Below are 18,907 nucleotides of genomic sequence, written 5' to 3'. Positions count from 1 at the left end.
TAGAACTGGACTGGAAAAAAGCCTGCACACTCGGTGTATCCCTAGGTCCACTGGATTGAAGAACATTAGATCTATGAATTAGGGGCTAGCTGCATCGCTATGTGTATTGTCTCTCTAGTACTGTCTGGTGAAATGACATACAATAGGTGAAAGTTACTGTGGCTATAAGGAGTTTGATGTAGATGGAGCAAATTCTCTCTGCACTGCCTGCAGGACTGGCTCATGAGTCAGTGCTTTATTCAATCGTACAGCACAATCAGAATGTATTAAACAATTAGTGTGAGTAGGACGGACAAATTGAAACAAGCGTGTGGGTGGGCGTCAACACACTGTAAACTTTACAGTTGTGACATCCTTTAATGTGTTTCTGTTTAATGTGAGTCATAAAGTGTAAGTCGCCCTGGACTACGAATGCAAAGCTAATGTTTCCATTTAAAATGAACCTCACACTCTTAACGTGGGTGTAAATTCCACCAGACATTGCACTGCTCTGAAACAGGCTTGCCATGACACACAATAAATCAGTCAATCAACAAATCAAATCAACCAATCAATCAATCAAATAATTAAACAGTGACCAATTAGTAGAAATGCCCAGCAAGTCCTCCTTTAGGGATCCATTCATGTTCTGATGAACCGAGTAGCTGTTCTAAAGAAACATGTTAAACTCCCCCAATGAGGACTCTAATGCTAGTGAACCAGAGGAGTCTTGGCACTCCCTAACCCTGCCACAGATTGTCAGTAGCGGTAGTATATTAACTGTCAAGTGTCAAGTCATCACACCATCCACCTGGAGGAGTTACAGCACCCAGACAGAGTAGCCAAAGGTAGTTAAACACTCATCATCTCCACTCTACTGCCAAATTACTAGCTGTGGAAGTGATGATGTCACCGGAGGGGATGGCTCCAAACCAACTGTGCTATTTTGTTTGTTTTTTCGCATTGTTTGTAACTTATTTTGTACATAAAATTGCTGCTACCGTCTCTTATTACCGAAAATAGCTTCTGAACATCAGAACAGCGATAACTCACCTCAAACTGGATGAAGATTTATTCTTTATAGAGTCTGACATGAAGGATACACTGCTTCCCGGAGACTAGGTCCAAATCCCCGTCATTTGCATGAAGAAAAGACAGAGATACAGGGGCGAAGGTCCTGTGAGGATTCGTAGGCGAGTGAGTAAATTGCCACTACCAACGGTTCTATAGGCCAATGTGCAATCACTGGAAAACAAACTGGATGATCTACTGTTGAGACTATCCTACCAACGGTACATTAAAAACTGTAATATCTTATGTTTCATGAGTCGTGGCTAAACGTAAACTGTACACCACACTATCTACCAAGAGAGTTCTCATCTATATTATTCACAGCCGTCTATTTACCACCACAGTAAGACAGTAAGACCTGCTGGCAGTAAGACCTCACTCAACGAGCTGTATAAGGCCAAAGCAAACAAGAAAATGCTCATCCAAAAGTGTCACTCCTAGTGGCCGGGGACTTTAATGAAGGCAAACTGAAATCAGTTTTACCTAATTTCTACCAGCATGTCGCATGTGCAAACAGAGGTAAAAAGAACTCTAGACAACCTTTACTCCACACACAGAGACGCATACAAAGCTCCCTTGCCCTCCATTTGGCAAATCTGATCATGATTCTATCCTCCTGGTTCCTGCATGCAAGCAAAAACTAAAACAGGAAGTACCAGTGACTTGCTTAATGATGCGGATGCTACGCTACAGGACTGTCTTCCAAGCACAGACTGGAATATGTCCAGTGATTCATCCAACGGCATTGAGCAGTATACCACCTCAGACACTGGCTTCATCAATAAGTGTATCGATGACGTCGTCCCCACAGTGACCATACGTACATATCCCAACCAGAAGCCATGGATTACAGGCAACATCCGCACAGATCTAAAGGCTAGCGCTACTACTTGCAAAGGAGTGGGATACTAATCCAGATGCTTATAAGAAATCCCACTATGCCCTCAGATGAACCATCAAACAAGCAAAGCGTCACTACAGGACTAAGATTGAATCCTACTACACCGGCTCCGACTTTTGTCGGATGTGGCAGGGCTTGCAAACTATTGTTTACTACAAAAGGAAACCCAGATGCGAGCTGCCTAGTGACGCGAGCCTACCAGACGAGCTAAATGCCTTTTATGTTCGCTTCGAGGCAAGCAACACTGAAGCATGCACGAGAGCACCAGCTGTTCTGGACGACTGTGTGATCACGCTTTCCGTAGCGGATGTGACCAAGACCTTTAAACAGGTCAACATTCACAAGGCCGCGGGGCCAGACGGATTACCAGGGCGTGTACTCAGAGCATGCTGAGTGTCCAACTGGCAAGTGTCTTCACTGACATTTTCAACCTCTCCCTGACCGATCCGTAATACCTACATGTTTCAAGCAGACCGCCATAGTCCCTGTAACCAAGAATATGAAGGTAACCTGCCTAAATGACTACCGCCCTGTAGCACTCACATCAGAAGCCATGAAGTGCTTTGAAAGAATGGTCATATCTACACCAAAGTCCCGGAAACCCTAGACCCACTTCAATTTGCCTACTTCCCAACAGATCTACAGATGACGCAATCCCAATCACACTTCACAATGCCCTTTCCCACCTGGACAAAAGGAAAACCTACGTGAGAATGCTGTTCATTGACTACAGTTTAGCGTTCAACACCATAGTACCCACAAAGCTCATCACTAAGCTAAGAACCCTGGGACTAAACCCCTCCCTCTGCAACTGGATCCTGGACTTCCTGACAGACCGCCCCCAGGTGGTAATGGTAGGCAACAACAAATCTGCCACACTGATCCTCAACACTGGGACCCCTCAGGGGTGCGTGCTTAGTCCCCTTCTGTACTCCCTGTTCATCCACGACTGCGTGGCCAAGTGCGACTCCAACACAATCACCACACAACAGTGGTAGGCCTGATCACCAACAACGATGAGACAGCCTATAGGGAGGAGGTCAGTGACCTGGCAGTGTGGTGCCTTTCCCTCAATGTGAGCAAGACAAAAGAGATGATCGTGGACTACAGGAAAAGGAGAGCCGAAAGGCATCCGTTAACATCGACAGGGCAGTAGTGAAGCGGGTCGAGAGTTTCAAGTTCCTTGGTGTCCACATCACCAACAAACTATCATAGTCCAAACACAACAAGACAGTCGTGAAGAGGGCACGACAACACCTTTTCCACTTCAGGAGACTGAAAAGATTTGGCATGGGTCCACAGATCCTCAAAAAGTGTTGCAGCTGCACCATTGATTACTTATTTATCATGGCCTAACCATGTCTTGTTTTGACAACTTTCACCAAAGTGCTTGTTTTAAAGAAGGCAGAGGGAGTACTAATATCAAGTCTGGAAAAGACTCACTGCTATCTTCTAAAAAAAATAAAAGAATTGAAACCGATGTCAATGTTAGCCAAATGAACACGGCTTCATTTCCATTTCCTATGCGTGTGTCTGAAGGTGATATTTTTGAATTGTATATCCTGTGGTGTATCCTGACCAGTTGCATCACCGCCTGGTATGGCAACTGTTCGGTATCCAACCGTAAGGCGCTACAGAGGGTAGTGCGTACTGCCCAATACATCACTGGGGCCAAGGTTCCTGCCATCCAGGACCTATATACTGGGCGGTGTCAGAGGAAGGTCCAAAAAATTGGCAAAGACTCCAGTCACCCAAGTCATAGACTCGTCTCTCTGCTACTGCACGGCAAGTGGTACAGGAGCGACAAGTGTTAGCCCAAAATTCACATTATTAACAGCTTCTATCCCCAAACCATAAGACTACAGAACAATGAATCAAATGGCCACCCAGACTATTTATATTGACCCCCCCCCACTGCTGCTACGCTGTTAATTATCTACGCATAGTCACTTTATCCTTAACTACATGTACTGTACAAATTACCTTTACTAACCTGTACCCCCACACATTGACTTGGTACCGGTACCCCTTGTATATAGCCTTGTTATTGTGATGTCAACTGCATTGTTGGTTAAGGGCTTGTAAGTAAGAATTTAACAGTAATGTGCCAAATAAAATGTGATTTGATTTGGCTAAAAAGTTATTTCAATAATATTTACTGGTGAGGTGGATTATCAGGAAAGCATCTAAAATCACAGTATGTTAAACAAACTAGGGGACATGCACTGTTGTTCCTGAAAGTCTGTCTTCAACATGCTCTTTCTTCACTTTAGTCTTATATTGTTCTCCTTTATGCTAAATAATGTTCTGAATCTTTTGAAATATGAATAATACGAATATTAGCCCATAGCTACTGTTTTGAACTTCATCTGGCTCGGGTGATTTCTCTAAATGGCTGGTTGTTATCTAGGCCAACCACTTCTGATTGGATGAATCATCACAGTTTAAAAAGAGCAGGCTGTTTAAACTCGGACAATACCCAGCAGACAGACACACAACCAAAAGAGGAAGAAACAGAACATGCGTGGGGTTATACAGCAAAAGGAAGGGTACCTTACACGTACGTACTACATGTATGGGGGCTGTTTGGAGGCAGGGCATTTTACGACATGAGTAGAGTGTGTGCCAGTGTCTGCTTGAGTGTGTGTTTATGCATGTGTGTGGTAACAGTTTAATAGTAATCAAATAGTAATCATTCATTGGCTGGCTGTATTATTAAATGTTTAATGAGTTATCTGGCAGTAGATCTGTAGACAAAAGTAGAGAATTCTCTCAAGAGGGCATTTGCAGCTCAGCATACACATAAATTAAAGCCATTACCAGCACTAACAAGCACTAATAAAGCCATGTTCCCCCTGTTAATCAAACAGAACAGCTTTAATGACACGCTGATGGTATTTTTGAACACAGCAGGCAAACACACTAGAGAGAAGGCAAATGTCAACGAGCACGAGCAGTGCTGCAGCACCAGACAACAGCAGCAACAGAGACAAGTTGAATCTTCCTTAGACCAAAAAGATGAGTCTGGTTGGTATTGCCTTAACTCAGACACTGTAAAGAGAGAGGGGCCTGAGACAGGTCTTAGACCACACACACACACACAAACATACGCACACACACACACACATAGGGATGCTGATGCTCTGCTGCCTGCTCCTGCACATGACTCACAGCCCTAGAATGCGCAGATTAAGACGGATTAAGACAGAGGACTAAACCTTGTTGCTTTCCTGCTGGCTTCCGAGATAAAATGGCGCCGGAGCAGAAGGAAGAGGTTTTACATGCCCCCAACCAATTATGTTTTTTATTCTTTTATCTGTGTTAATTTGTAAGTAATTCTTTAATTAATTTTGTACATAATGTTGCCGTCTCTTATGACCAGAAAATAACTTCTAGAAATCAGGACTGCAATTACTCACAACAGACTAGCAGAATCTATTTTCTTCTTTGAAGTCTCTCGAACAAGCCAGAAGGGGGAGTATATACGGCTCCCTTGGGAACAGGTCCTGACCCCCGTGATCTGCGTGAAGAGGAGGTGGAGAAAGAGAGGCTGGAGAGCGGGCTGCCTGCTGAGAATTCCGAAGGCAATCGAATAGACCCCCACTTCCCTAAATTCTGCTAGCAAACGTGCAATCTTTGGACAATAAAATCGGCAAGTTACGGGGATGATTAAACTACCAACGGGACATTAAAAACTGTAACATCTTATGCTTCACGGAGTCGTGGCTGAACGACGACAATATCAACATACAGCTGGCTGGTTATACAATGTACAGGCGGGACAGAACAGCGGCGTCTGGTAAGACAAGGGGTGGTGGACTATGTATTTTTGTAAATAACAGCTGGTGCACTATATCTAAGGAAGCCTCGAGCTATTGCTCACCTAGGTTGAGTATATCATGATAAGCTGTAGACCACACTACCTAAAGAGAGAGTTCTCATTTGTATTCTTCGTAGCAGTTTATATACCACCTCAGTCAGAGGCTGGAACTAAGATTGCATTGAATGAGCTGTATTCTGCCATAATCAAACAAGAAAACGCTCACCCAGAGGTGACACTAGTAGCCGGGGACTTTAATGCAGGGAAACTTAAATCAGTTTTACCAAATTTCTATCATCATGTTAAATGTGCAACCAGAGGGAAAAAACTCAGGACCACCTTTACTCCACATACAGAGACACTTACAGTACAAAGATCTCCCTCGCCCTCCATTTGGCAAATCTGACCATAATTCCATCCTCCTGAATCCTGCTTACAAGCAAAAATTAAAGCAGGAAGCACCAGTGACTTGATCACTAAAAAATTGGTCAGATGAAGCAGATGCTAAACTGCAGGACTGTTTTGCTATCACAGACTGGAATATGTTCCGGGATTCATCCAATGGTATTGAGGAGTACACCACATTTGTCATTGGCTTCATCAATAAGTGTATCGAGGACGTCGTCCCCACTTTGACCATACGTACATACCCCAATCAGAAGCCATGGAATACCGGCAACATCCACACTGAGCTAAAGGCCAGAGCTGCCGCTTTCAAGGAGCGGGACTCGAACCCGGAAGCTTATAAGAAATCCCACTATGCCCTCAGACGAGGGACAGGACCCGACTTCGATGGAAGTCGGGGGGGGGGGGTATTGTCACGACTTCCGTCGAAGTCGGGCCTCTCCTTGTTCGGGCGGCGCTCTGCGGGTCGGTGTCGCTGGTCTTCTAGCCATCATCGATCCACTTTTCATTTTCCATGTGTTTTGTCTTGTTTTTCCTCACACCTTGTTTCAATTCCCTCAATCATTTGTTGTGTATTTAACCCTCTGTTCCCCCCCATGTCTTTGTGTGGGATTGTTTTTTGTAAGTGCTTGTGCACGTGTTGTTTGGTGCGCGACGGGTTTTGTACCCAATTATTCTTGTTATTTTTATGCCGTGGGTTTTGCTAATAAACTGCTCCGGCTATTAAGTCCTGCTCTCCTGCGTCTGACTTCCTGCCACCGATTACGCATCCCTTACATTACTGCTGCTCTATAATTACTTGCTATTTTTGATCTCTTATTTTTATCCATATTTTTTTTAAACTGCACTGTCGGTTAGGGGCTCTGTAAGGTTGTATTCGGCGCATTTGACAAATAAAATTGTATTTTATTTGATTCTGTGAGGGTATGTGTTTAGGAACTGTTGAGTATGGTTAACTGAAATACATCTCAACACAACAGCATCTGTTCAGTGTCTTTTTACATTGGAACTCATTTCAGCAGCTTATTTTCCAGCACACCATGTAATGTACTCCAGAGCATCATGAAGTGTACTCCAGCGCACCATGTAGTGTACGCCAGCACACCATGAAGTGTACTCCAGCGCACCATGTAATGTACTCCAGGGCACCATGTAGTGTACTCCAGCGCACCATGTAGTGTACTCCAGCGCACCATGTAATGTACTCCAGGGCACCATGTAGTGTACTCCAGCGCACCATGTAGTGTACTCCAGCGCACCATGTAATGTACTTGTGGTCCTTCTGTAGCCAGGGCACCATGTAGTGTACTCCAGCATGACACCATGTAAATGTACTCCAGGGCACCATGTAGTGTACTCCAGCGCACCATGTAGTGTACTCCAGCACACCATGAAGTGTACTCCAGCGCACCATGTAATGTACTCCAGGGCACCATGTAGTGTACTCCAGCGCACCATGTAGTGTACTCCAGCGCACCATGTAATGTACTCCAGGGCACCATGTAATGTACTCCAGCGCACCATGTAGTGTACTCCAGCGCATCATGAAGTGTACTCCAGCGCACCATGTAGTGTACTCCAGCGCACCATGTAATGTACTCCAGCGCATCATGTAATGTACTCCAGGGCACCATGTAGTGTACTCCAGCTCACCATGTAATGTACTCCAGCTCACCATGTAGTGTACTCCAGCGCACCACTCCAGCTCACCATGTAGTGTACTCCAGCGTATCATGTAATGTACTCCAGGGCACCATGTAGTGTACTCCAGCGCATCATGTAGTGTACTCCAGCACACCATGAAGTGTACTCCAGCACACCATGTAATGTACTCCAGGGCACCATGTAGTGTACTCCAGCTCACCATGTAGTGTACTCCAGCTCACCATGTAATGTACTCCAGGGCACCATGTAATGTACTCCAGCGCACCATGTAGTGTACTCCAGCGCATCATGAAGTGTACTCCAGCGCACCATGTAGTGTACTCCAGCGCACCATGTAATGTACTCCAGCGCATCATGTAATGTACTCCAGGGCACCATGTAGTGTACTCCAGCTCACCATGTAATGTACTCCAGCTCACCATGTAATGTACTCCAGCTCACCATGTAGTGTACTCCAGCTCACCATGTAGTGTACTCCAGCGTATCATGTAATGTACTCCAGGGCACCATGTAGTGTACTCCAGCGCATCATGTAGTGTACTCAATTGCTCACTTTTTGTCTGAGTCCATATTATCTACATTTCTGATCTCAAAGAGCTGAGCTAGATGGAAATGAATGGATGTGCTTGTATTTGTCTGAGACTGAGGGGCATTGTTGCTGTCATTGAGAACACACAGTAGACAGACTTAGACAGACAGACACTAGCTCCTGGCCATCAGGAGCACACACACACACACACACACACACACACACACACACACACACACACACACACACACACACACACACACACACACACACACACACACACACACACACACACACACACACACACACACACACACACACACACACACACACACACACACACACACACACACACACAGCCCCCTTGGCAGCTCACCAGAGAGTAAAAATAGTGTTTTTATTTTCTCCTCTCTGTTAATGTCCTGGGGGATAGCCCAGATGGTGTGAGTTACATTAGTATGCTTCCAGGAGTTTACCTGTATCAGTTTCCCCCTCTCTCTCTTCTGTAATAACATGCTGTCTAACTCTGCTGCCAGATCTCTGCTGCGCTAGTCCCAGTGCTAATCCTCTCTGCTGCTACTGCACAGTCTAAAACTCAAATTTTCCATAGTCTTCCTGAAAGTTCATGTGTGTGCATGAGATAAACTGGATTGGGCAGCAGGAGAAAGAGTAAGAGCTACAGGCCTGGGGACATTCAGGCCGTTAAGACAGGGAAGAGGGAGAGAAGCATGCCTCCCACCCCCCCCAGGGGCGGCTCTCAGAGCATAACAGTCATGCTCACCAGGAGAGAAATAGAAAGTGAGAGAGAAAAGGAAGAGAGGCACAGAGAAAGAGAAAACAAGAGAGGGAGAGAGAGGGAGACCAAGAGTGTGAGAGAGAAAAAAGTGAGAGGGAAATACAGCCAGACAGAGAAAGAAAGTGAGGCAGGCAGCTAGACATTACCACACCAGCTGCCTCAACAGAGTGGCTTACACTCAACAGAGAGAGAGAGAGGGGGATAAGGAGGAGAGAAATACAAAAAATTAGACAGGAAGTGAGGGATGAGGAGAAAGATGATGAGAGAGTGGATAGGAGAAGAGTAGGTTACAGGGAAGTGGAGTGATGAATAGGAGCGAGTGAAAGAAGGAGAAAGGGAGAATAGTGAAAAAATCCTATCATGTTTATGTGCTGTGTGTATTATGTGCCTAGCTCTACTGAGACATTGATTGTGCAGGAGCCTTGATGGGGATTAGATTTAGATTTGCAGTTAACAGACGAGCAGATGCAGGTGCTTGTCAAATAATCAGCACCGCCACCCATGCTCCTTTAACTTGGTTGGTTATGTTTCCACTTGCCACTGTAAAAATATGTATTCAATGTTTATGTACTTTTATTGGTTGGTTGAATTTACATAGCAATAAGGTGTTATGCCATTGATTACGCTTGCAGATAGGAAGAGATTGCGAATGTAAATGATTCTCAGTCTGATATTGACATGCAAGCAATAGGTCACATTCTGAAATACTATATTCTAATTTCATATTTACAGTGTGTATGAGTTCACTGTGTACATGTCCTGATGTATATATATGTGTACGGTACCTGTTAGATATTGGGGGCATCCTGGGATGTGCTTTTGCATGATATTGATGTAGGAGCAAGTTATTTTTTATTTATACTTTATTTAACTAGGCAAGTCAGTTAAGAACAAATTCTTATTTACAATGACGGCCTAGGAACAGTGGGATAACTGCCTCAGGGCAGAAAGACAGATTTTTACCTTGTCACCTCTGGGATTTGATCCACTGCAACCTTTTGGTCACTGGCCCAACGGTCTAACCACTAGTGTCATGTTTGTCATTTATTATCATGTCTTGTCCCTGTGCTCCCCATGCTATTCGTTTCCCTCTGCTGGTCTTATTTGGTTCTTTCCCTCCTTCTATCCCTCTCTCTCCCCCTCCCTCTCTCACTCTCTCGCTCTCTCTTCTCTCTATCGTTCCGTTCCTGCTCCCAGCTGTTCCTATTCCCCTAATCATCATTTAGTCTTCCCACACCTGTTCCCGATCCTTTCCCCTGATTAGAGTCCCTATTTATTCCTTTGTGTTCCGTTCCTGTCCCGTCGGTTCCTTGTTTAGTATTCACCATGCTGTGATTGCGTTTCGCCCTGTCCTGTCGTGTTTTTGCTGTGATTGTGTATCGCCCTGTCCTGTCGTGTTTTTTGCCTTCATCAGATGCTGCGTGTGAGCAGGTGTCTCTATCAACTACGGCCTGCGCCTACCCGAAGCGACCTGCAGTCTGTGGCCGCTTCTCCAGTTATTCCCCTCTACAGACTAGAGGATTTTTGTTATTCCCTGTTTGGACTTAAATAAACTCTGTTTCTGTTAAGTCGCTTTTGGGTCCTCTTTCACCTGCATGACAACTAGGCTACCTGCCGCCCCAGTTAGCTAGCACGAGTTAGCTAGTGTGCTCTAGTTGTAATGGCAGCATTAGCTCCCTGCTAATTCACAGTTATTTCCATGCTAACAGACGAATCACAAATCTTCAGCCATGTCCCCAACGTCTGAATGATCGGCTATGAAAAGCCAACTGAAATGTATTCCTGAGGTGCTGACCTGTTGCACCCTCTACAACCACTGTGATTATTATTATTTGACCCTGCTGGTCATCTATGAACGATTGAACTTCTTGGCCATGCATTGTTATAATCTCCACTGGAGGTGTTGAATACCATGAAGGGTCACTCACATGACCAATAACAAAAGCAGCACAGCCATGATGTCTACTTTGATTCTCTTTCAGACCAGATCTGTTAAGACAACTGGTGTCCTTTGTCTTTATAGACTTTGGGATCACTTTCATCATGTGTGAAAGTCAATAGCAACCATTTCCTGAGTTATTCAAACAAACACTATGAAGAAATTCCAACAGTTTCCAGAAGAGGCCTGGCAACCCCTCAGACCCTGGTTCCTCTCTAGGTTTCTTCCTAGGTTTTGCCTTTCTATGGAGTTTTTCTAGGGAGTTTTTCCCAGCTAAGATGGGGAGAAGTCTATCCACAAAGAGGGACAGTAAAATTGCAACTGGCTCAGAACAGGGCAGCACAGCTGGCCCTTAGATGTAAACAGAGAGCTAACATTAATAATATGCATGTCAGTCTCTCCTGGCTCAAAGTGGAGAGAGATTGACTTCATCACTACTTGTATTTGTGAGAGGTATTGACATGTTGATTCCCCAAGTGCAGAACACACTACGGGAGGTGCACAGTACTACATAGAGCCATGACTGCATGGAAGTTTATTCCACGTCAAGTAACTCATGCAAGCAAAGAACTTAGATTTAAAAAATAGATAAAAACAAACCTTATGGAACAGCGTGGACTGTGAAGCAACACAAACATAGGCACAGACTAATGCATACAAACACACAATAACATATGCACTATACTCACATGCACATGGTTTTTGTGTTGTATCTATGTGGTAGTTGAGCAGGGGCCTGAGGGCACACACGTAATGTGTTGTGAAATCTGTTGTGAGTGTATTGTAATGTTTTTAAAATTGTATAACTGCCTTTAATGTTGCTGGACCCCAGGAAGAGTAGCTGCTGCCCTGGCAGCATCTAATGGGGATCCATAATAAACCCCAGGAAGAGTAGCTGCTGCCCTGGCAGCATCTAATGGGGATCCATAATAAACCCCAGGAAGAGTAGCTGCTGCCCTGGCAGCATCTAATGGGGATCCATAATAAATACCAATACAAATCTGTCACACTGGTGCCGAGACCAGTATTCTTGTCTTCGTGGCACATCTGTTAATTGCGCGAGTGAGTGGGAGTGTGAGTGGGTGAGAGAGTGATAGAGTGAGATGATATTTTGGCGCTCGCCTCTATGCTGCTCTCTTGGCCGGCGGGTTGGAGAATTCATTTGGTAAAAGTAAATAACTAATTTCTCCTCAAAAGAGAAAAGGCTTGGAGGTATGCTTATCACAACACTCATTTGTGGAGTGGAGCTACTGCATGGAGAGGGAAAAGACAGAGAAAGGACACTTATGCATACACACACTGGTCTCTATGGTTTTCGACAAGGGGTTTGAAGCCACACTCCAGTGGTTCGCATTCTGGGTTGTACATTTCCACAGTAAACTAGACCATACCATTTTCTATGTTAAACCAGCTGTCTGTGCCCCTGTAACTCTGTATGTACTGTAAACCTGGAGTGTGTCTATTTATCCGTACTTCTTCTGCCAATCACAACCAGAGGGATGCATAGTACAAACCATGTTAACAGTATGCAAGTGAGTCATAGCGTACTGTATTTTAAAGGCTGTGGATTGATCTGGGGGTGTTGGAAGGATGCAGAGATTATGAGGGGGTGGGGTGGTGGTAGGGGTTGGTTGTTCTATGCCAAGCCTTAACTTTGACTTTGTATTGTCTGAAGTGGAGGAGGCACTGAGCAGCTCCCACTGAAGTGTCAGTCCTCCTGAGCACTCTTTACATTCAGAAGGACTAGGATAGGTCTGCAGTCCACCTGTCAAACTAGGCCCAACTGGAGCACAAACACACCAGCAACATAGATGGAGACAGGTACAGATGAAGAGAGAGAAAGAGAAAGAGGGAGAGTGTTGAGTCATATAGACAAGGAAAGAGAGAATGGCTGAATGAAAGAGGAGGCGAGTATGTATGAGAAAGATGGAGATGAAGAGAAAGAGTGACCAAGAGAACAGGAAACTGTTTTGTTCCCCGGGCCCATGCAGCGGCAATAAGCAGCGACAATAAGCAGTGGAGATTGAGTGAGATTGAAGAGCTAGATTTAATAAAACAGGTGATAGTGCCATCATGTTATGGCTCCCAGTCTCTCCCTGCGCGACTATCGCAGACCTTAATTATTCAACAGCTGCTTTAGATGCCAAATGAGACACATTAACTATATTGTTCCAACTCCGCCTCGGCCTTTCCTGCTGTTTCTTTAACTGCTGTGGGTTTGAAAGTGAGTATGTGACTGTGTGCGGGCAGGCAGGAGTGGGCGCCAAGGTCCTTTCTGGAAAACTACAGATCAGCACAAACCACTGATTTCTCTATCATGGCACACTAACTATGAATGAACAAAGAACACACCTGCCAACTGTTTTTGATAATGCAGGGACGTACAGCACAGTCCAGTCAGCCTGAAGAAGAGTAGGAATGACTGGGAAGCACAACAGGACAAGTGTTTCCTCTTGCAATCTCAATGACACGTTTGGAGGATATTGAAAAGCCACTTCTGATTTCACCAGGGTGCTCGTTAGCAGCAGGCGAGGACATGTTAATGAACATCTGCTAATTTATCGCCACTCATATCCCCAGGAGGGCAGACTATGGCTGAGACAGCAACCCAAGGTTCAGTTCATTTGTCTGTTTATGGTCTCTCCCCACTGGGCACAGATGCCAATTCAACGTCTATTAATTTCATTGAAATGACGTGGAAACAACATTGATTCAACCAGGATGTGCCCATTGGGTCATTGCACACACACATTAGTGAGAAGAACCACCGTATGGGTCCACTTTGATATTCTACTCCCCTCAGCTATTACTGCCAGCATGTCTGTCTGTGTGATATTTACCAATGAAATGAGAAGGGTGTCATTGATTGCTGAGCAGTAAGAGCTGTATGAGCACAGAGGCGTGAAAGGATGAAATGCTGCTGGACCACACCAGGGTCTAAGATCAGCAAAGCAACTCAGTCAGACTCAGCCTTGGTTCAACACTCAGAGAGTGCATCTCTCTGGGACAGATGGACAGTACAGAGGGAAGGAAGGTCACAGGGGCAGGTGTGCCCACATCTCTGACTGTATTAATGTGTGGCTTGTGTCACAGCAGTGCAGACAGACAGACGGACGGACGGACGGACGGACGGAAAGACAGACAGACAGACAGACAGACAGACAGACAGACAGACAGACAGACAGACAGACAGACAGACAGACAGACAGACAGACAGACAGACAGACAGACAGACAGACAGACAGACAGACAGACAGACAGACAGACAGACAGACAGACAGACAGACAGACAGACAGACAGACAGACAGACAGACAGACAGACAGACAGGCATTACGTCCGCATTTTTAAGGATAGTGATACGTTTAGGCATTAACTTTGAATGTTTAAGGTTTGGGTTAAGGTTTGGGATAAGGTTTGGGTTAAGGTAAGGGATAAGGTTTGGGCTAAGTTTTGGGTTAAGGGTTGGGTTAAGGTTTGGGTTATGGTTTGGGTTAAGGTAAGGGATAAGGTTTGGGCTAAGGTTTGAGATAAGGTTTGGGTTAAGGTATGAGTTAATGTTTGGGATGTCTGAGTTAAGGTATGGATAAGGTTTGAGTTAAGGTATGAGTTAATGTTTGGGATAAGGTTTGAGTTAAGGTATGAGTTAAGGTTTGGGTTAAGGTTTGGGTTAAGGTTTGAGATAAGGTTTGAGTTAAGGTATGAGTTAAGGTTTGAGTTAAGATATGAGTTAAGGTTTGAGATAGGCTTAAAACAAAAATCTCAAAGCAACTTTCTATCGCTGGATTGGAACTTTGTCACCAGAGGCAGATGCACATGACCAAACATACAGCCTTGCTCTTCTACATCCCCCTCTCCTTAGAAGTCTGCAGTACTTCAGCCAAAAGCCAACACCTCATTTGCTCGCCTTTCCTTCCCATTCTCTGCTGCCAGTGACTGGAACGAATTGCAAAAATCCCTGAAGCTGGAGACTTATATTTCCCTCACCGACTTTAAACATCAGCTATCTGAGCAGCTAAACCAAACGCTGCAGCTGTACATAGTCCATCTGTAAATAGCCAACCCAATCTACCTACCTCAACCCCATACTGTTTTTATTTACTTTTCTGCTCTTTTGCACACCAGTATCTCTACTTGCACATCATCATCTGCTCATTTATCACTCCAGTGTTAATCTGCTAAATTGTAATTCTTCGCTACTATGGCTTATTTATTGCCTACCTTCTCACGCCTTTTGCACACATTGTATACAGACTTTCTTTTTTTCTACTATGTTATTGACTTGTTTATTGTGTTATTGGCTTGTTTATTCCATGTTATTACATGTGTAACTCTGTTGTTGTTCTTGTCGCACTGCTTTGCTTTATCTTGGCCAGGTTGCAGTTGTAAATGAGAACTTGTTCTCAACTGGCCTACCTGGTTAAATAAAGGTGAAATATACAGCACTGCTCTTTACCTGTTCAATTGTCATTTTAATCAGGGTGGCATTCTGACTGTTGTAAATCACACATGTCGTGGAAGGATCAGAATTTGTTGGTAACATTTGTAAGATGTTTTATATTTATCAAATGTGTGTAAGTTACTTCTCATCAGAATGGTATTTTTGTATAATACTGTGGCGAGGTTGCAGTTATCTGTTCTATGTCAAAACTAAGTTGCATGGGCCACAGAGAGGGGAGAGGTCAAAGTGTCATCATGTGTAAACATATCTTTTACTCCCTACCTTTTTCTAGTGGGGTAAGGAGGGTGGCAGTGTCTGGAATCATTCTATGCTCCCTCTAATGTTGTTTCTATCTTAACCTATAGCCTCATTCTCCTCTCCGTGAGCTTGTCCAGGATTGGTTGTAATTAGAGTTGGTTGTATCTAAATGACAATTTGATATATGCCTGTTGATATGGAGGATTGGTTTATGGTTCTGGGGTTTGAGAAAGGAGACAAAGCTGAACGATGAATTATGTCTATGCTGTCTGACTATGTGTGTCTTTGCTATTAAAGGAACTCAGTTGCATTGTAAGGGGGCTCTCAGAGAATTCATTGAGAGACACTGAATTTATCTGAGAGTCACAGGATTGTGATAGAGCTCATATAATTAAAGATGGACTTTTATAACTAACTCTGACTTGTGTGTGTGGTTTGCTCCCATGATTTGGTAAATAGATGAAATATCTCAATATACTACACTAACATGCCTACCCACTGGGCACAGACATCAGTTCAACATCTCATTTTTATGTGAATTTTGTTTAGTTGACAACTAATGTACATTCAATGTGAAGTCATAATAAAATAAGTTGGGTGGAAAAAAAATGAAATTCCCTTACATTGATGACAAATCCTATCTGTTTTCCACATTGATTCAACGTCACCACATATCATTTTGTGTGGGGGGTATTAGAGCCAAATGGAGAACAATCAGATCAAACTGACTCAGTGACTGGAAGTACTGGACGTGAGGACTCTTTGCATATAGGATAAATAGTATATGTCGAACTGGAGAAACATTCAGAGGACATTTCTTCTCACTGCATGGGCCTCTCTCTGTCAATTTTATCTGTCTGTCTCAATCTCTGCCTGTCTTTCTGTATCTCTGTCTCTCTCCCTCTGCCTGTCTCTCTGTTTCTCTCTCTCTCTCTGCCTGTCTTTCTATCTCTCTCTCTCTTTCACTCTCTCTCTGCCTGTCTTTCTGTCTCTCTGTTTCTCTCTCTGCCTGTCTTTCTGTCTCTCTGTCTCTGCCTGTCTTTCTGTCTCTCTGTTTCTCTCTCTCTCTGCTTGTCTTTCTGTCTCTCTCCCTCTGCCTGTCTCTCTGTTTCTCTCTCTCTCTCTCTGCCTGTATTTCTGTCTCTCTGTTTCTCTCTCTCTCTGCCTGTCTTTCTGTCTCTCTGTTTCTCTCTCTCTGCCTGTCTTTCTGTCTCTCTGTGTCTCTCTCTCTGCCTGTCTTTCGGTCTCTCTGTTTCTCTCTCTGCCTGTCTTTCTGTATCTCTGTCTCTCTCTCTGCCTGTCTTTCTGTCTCTCTGCCTCTCTCTCTCTGCCTGTCTTTCTGTCTCTCTGTCTCTCTCTCTCTGCCTGTCTTTCTGTCTCCCTGTCTCTCTCTCTGCCTGTCTTTCTGTCTCTCCTCAGGTAATAGCTGAGGACACACACACAACAAAAATGAATTACACAGCAACAAATCATTACTTTGAAGTCATGTATCATTTAAGCCCTAATTAAACTGCCAAGGTTAGCAGCACGTACAACGTATCATTACTCCGAATAACAAAAAGTGATCCAACTCTATACAGTACCCCATTTTGAGTTGAGTGTAATTTAACTGAATATTCAACTGATGCTAAATGTGAACCTATTCAAAATTCTACCCTTAATTGCAAGGCTATTCAAAATCCAACCCCTTAATAGTATCTCCACTCTAGATTTGATTGCAGTTGTATTTCTTATGAATCATAATTATGCTGAATGGATGTGAATAATGAATCAGGCCACAGCTCTCCCTCGGTAAGTAGTAGTGAACAATTAAACCACCTCAGGAAGGCTGATGGCCAATCTGTAGCCATACTGTCTAGACTAGCCAAGTTCTGAGATTTTCTGAATTGTTTAAAGTACTCTATTGAGGCAGTGTAAATAATACATGTACCCATGACTGTACCCACTCTACCCAGTACCCACTAGACAGTAAGAACGTCTACTTAATTTGCTTAATGTGTATCTCCTCTCTCTCTTTTTCTCTTTCTCTGTGTGTTTGCAGACAGCTTGTCGGCTCCTGTCAATGTGACCATCAAGGCTCTGAAGGCCAACTCTGCCGTGGTGACATGGGACATCCCCGAGGGGGACCCCGTCATCGGCTTCGCCATCACACAGCAGGTGAGAGAGACAGAGCGCAACATGGAGGAGGATACACTCACACACACCACACACACAAACACACTCAAACACACACACACTTGCCAACAGGAGAGTAATTAGTACCTGTCACCAATCGTTACCCACCATCTCTCCGCTGCGTCCCTGGCCAGCCGCTTGTTTTGCAGAACCGTTGTCACAGGACGTTATGTTGTCGGGACGATCGTGCCAGAGCGCCTGTCTCCTCGACGACGGCAGTGGATGATGACAGCTATGTAAAGAGGGAAAAACAATATGATTTATCTTGGCACACACAGTCCCTGCAGAGCACACATCTTTGCTTTGCACATCGCTGAACACTCACTCTGTAGTTCAGCATAGTAATGAAGATGTACAGGTGTGTGGTCAATATGACAGTCAGTGTAGATAACTTGGCCAATGAGACAGCAAAGTGTAGGTTAGGATTAGAGCAGGGGGGTCAAACCAGATCCGACCCGCGAGGGAACAAACTCAATATCCTTTAAAATGAATAAAACCAAATTGAAACTGTTTAGAAATAATAATAACAGTTTCTTGAGTGTGTTCAGCTAGATAATTATCACCGAAATTAAAGCTAGACAATCAGGGAGCATTGAAAATTCCATAAACGATGGATAGAGATAAATATTGCTGGCAAATTTTGATGGCGAGGAAATGTAACCAATTTTGAGTTTGGCCCCTGGACCTCGTTGAAGACCAAATGCAGCCCCCGGGGCAAAATGTTATTGACACCCCTGGGTTAGAAGATAAAGACTAGGAGACAATAATGTTTATATTTGACAACCAAAATGTGACAGAAGTGAAATAGTACAAAAGAGAGTAGTTGATCCAATCATTGAGCAGTAGGCCTGAGTAAAGCTGTTCCCATGGGTTATTTTAAACACACATTACAAATCCATATTGGACACACACATTACTAAGAAGTAGTG

General features: G+C 44.2%; 1 protein-coding gene across 1 annotated transcript in view; it reads left to right on the top strand.

Annotated features, from left to right (window-relative positions):
* The window catches only part of LOC124001202 (fibronectin type III domain-containing protein 5-like), a 39,898-nt gene that overhangs the window by 2,121 nt on the left and 18,870 nt on the right, over positions 1–18,907 (top strand). Inside the window, exon 2 of the mRNA XM_046307821.1 lies at positions 17,845–17,960. Coding sequence (XP_046163777.1) covers positions 17,845–17,960 — 116 coding nt within the window. The remainder of the gene's footprint in view (positions 1–17,844; positions 17,961–18,907) is intronic.

This window comes from Oncorhynchus gorbuscha, linkage group LG17 (genome assembly GCF_021184085.1).
Source record: "Oncorhynchus gorbuscha isolate QuinsamMale2020 ecotype Even-year linkage group LG17, OgorEven_v1.0, whole genome shotgun sequence".
NCBI classification, from domain to species: domain Eukaryota; kingdom Metazoa; phylum Chordata; class Actinopteri; order Salmoniformes; family Salmonidae; genus Oncorhynchus; species Oncorhynchus gorbuscha.
This window is presented reverse-complemented; position numbering and strand designations above follow the sequence as displayed.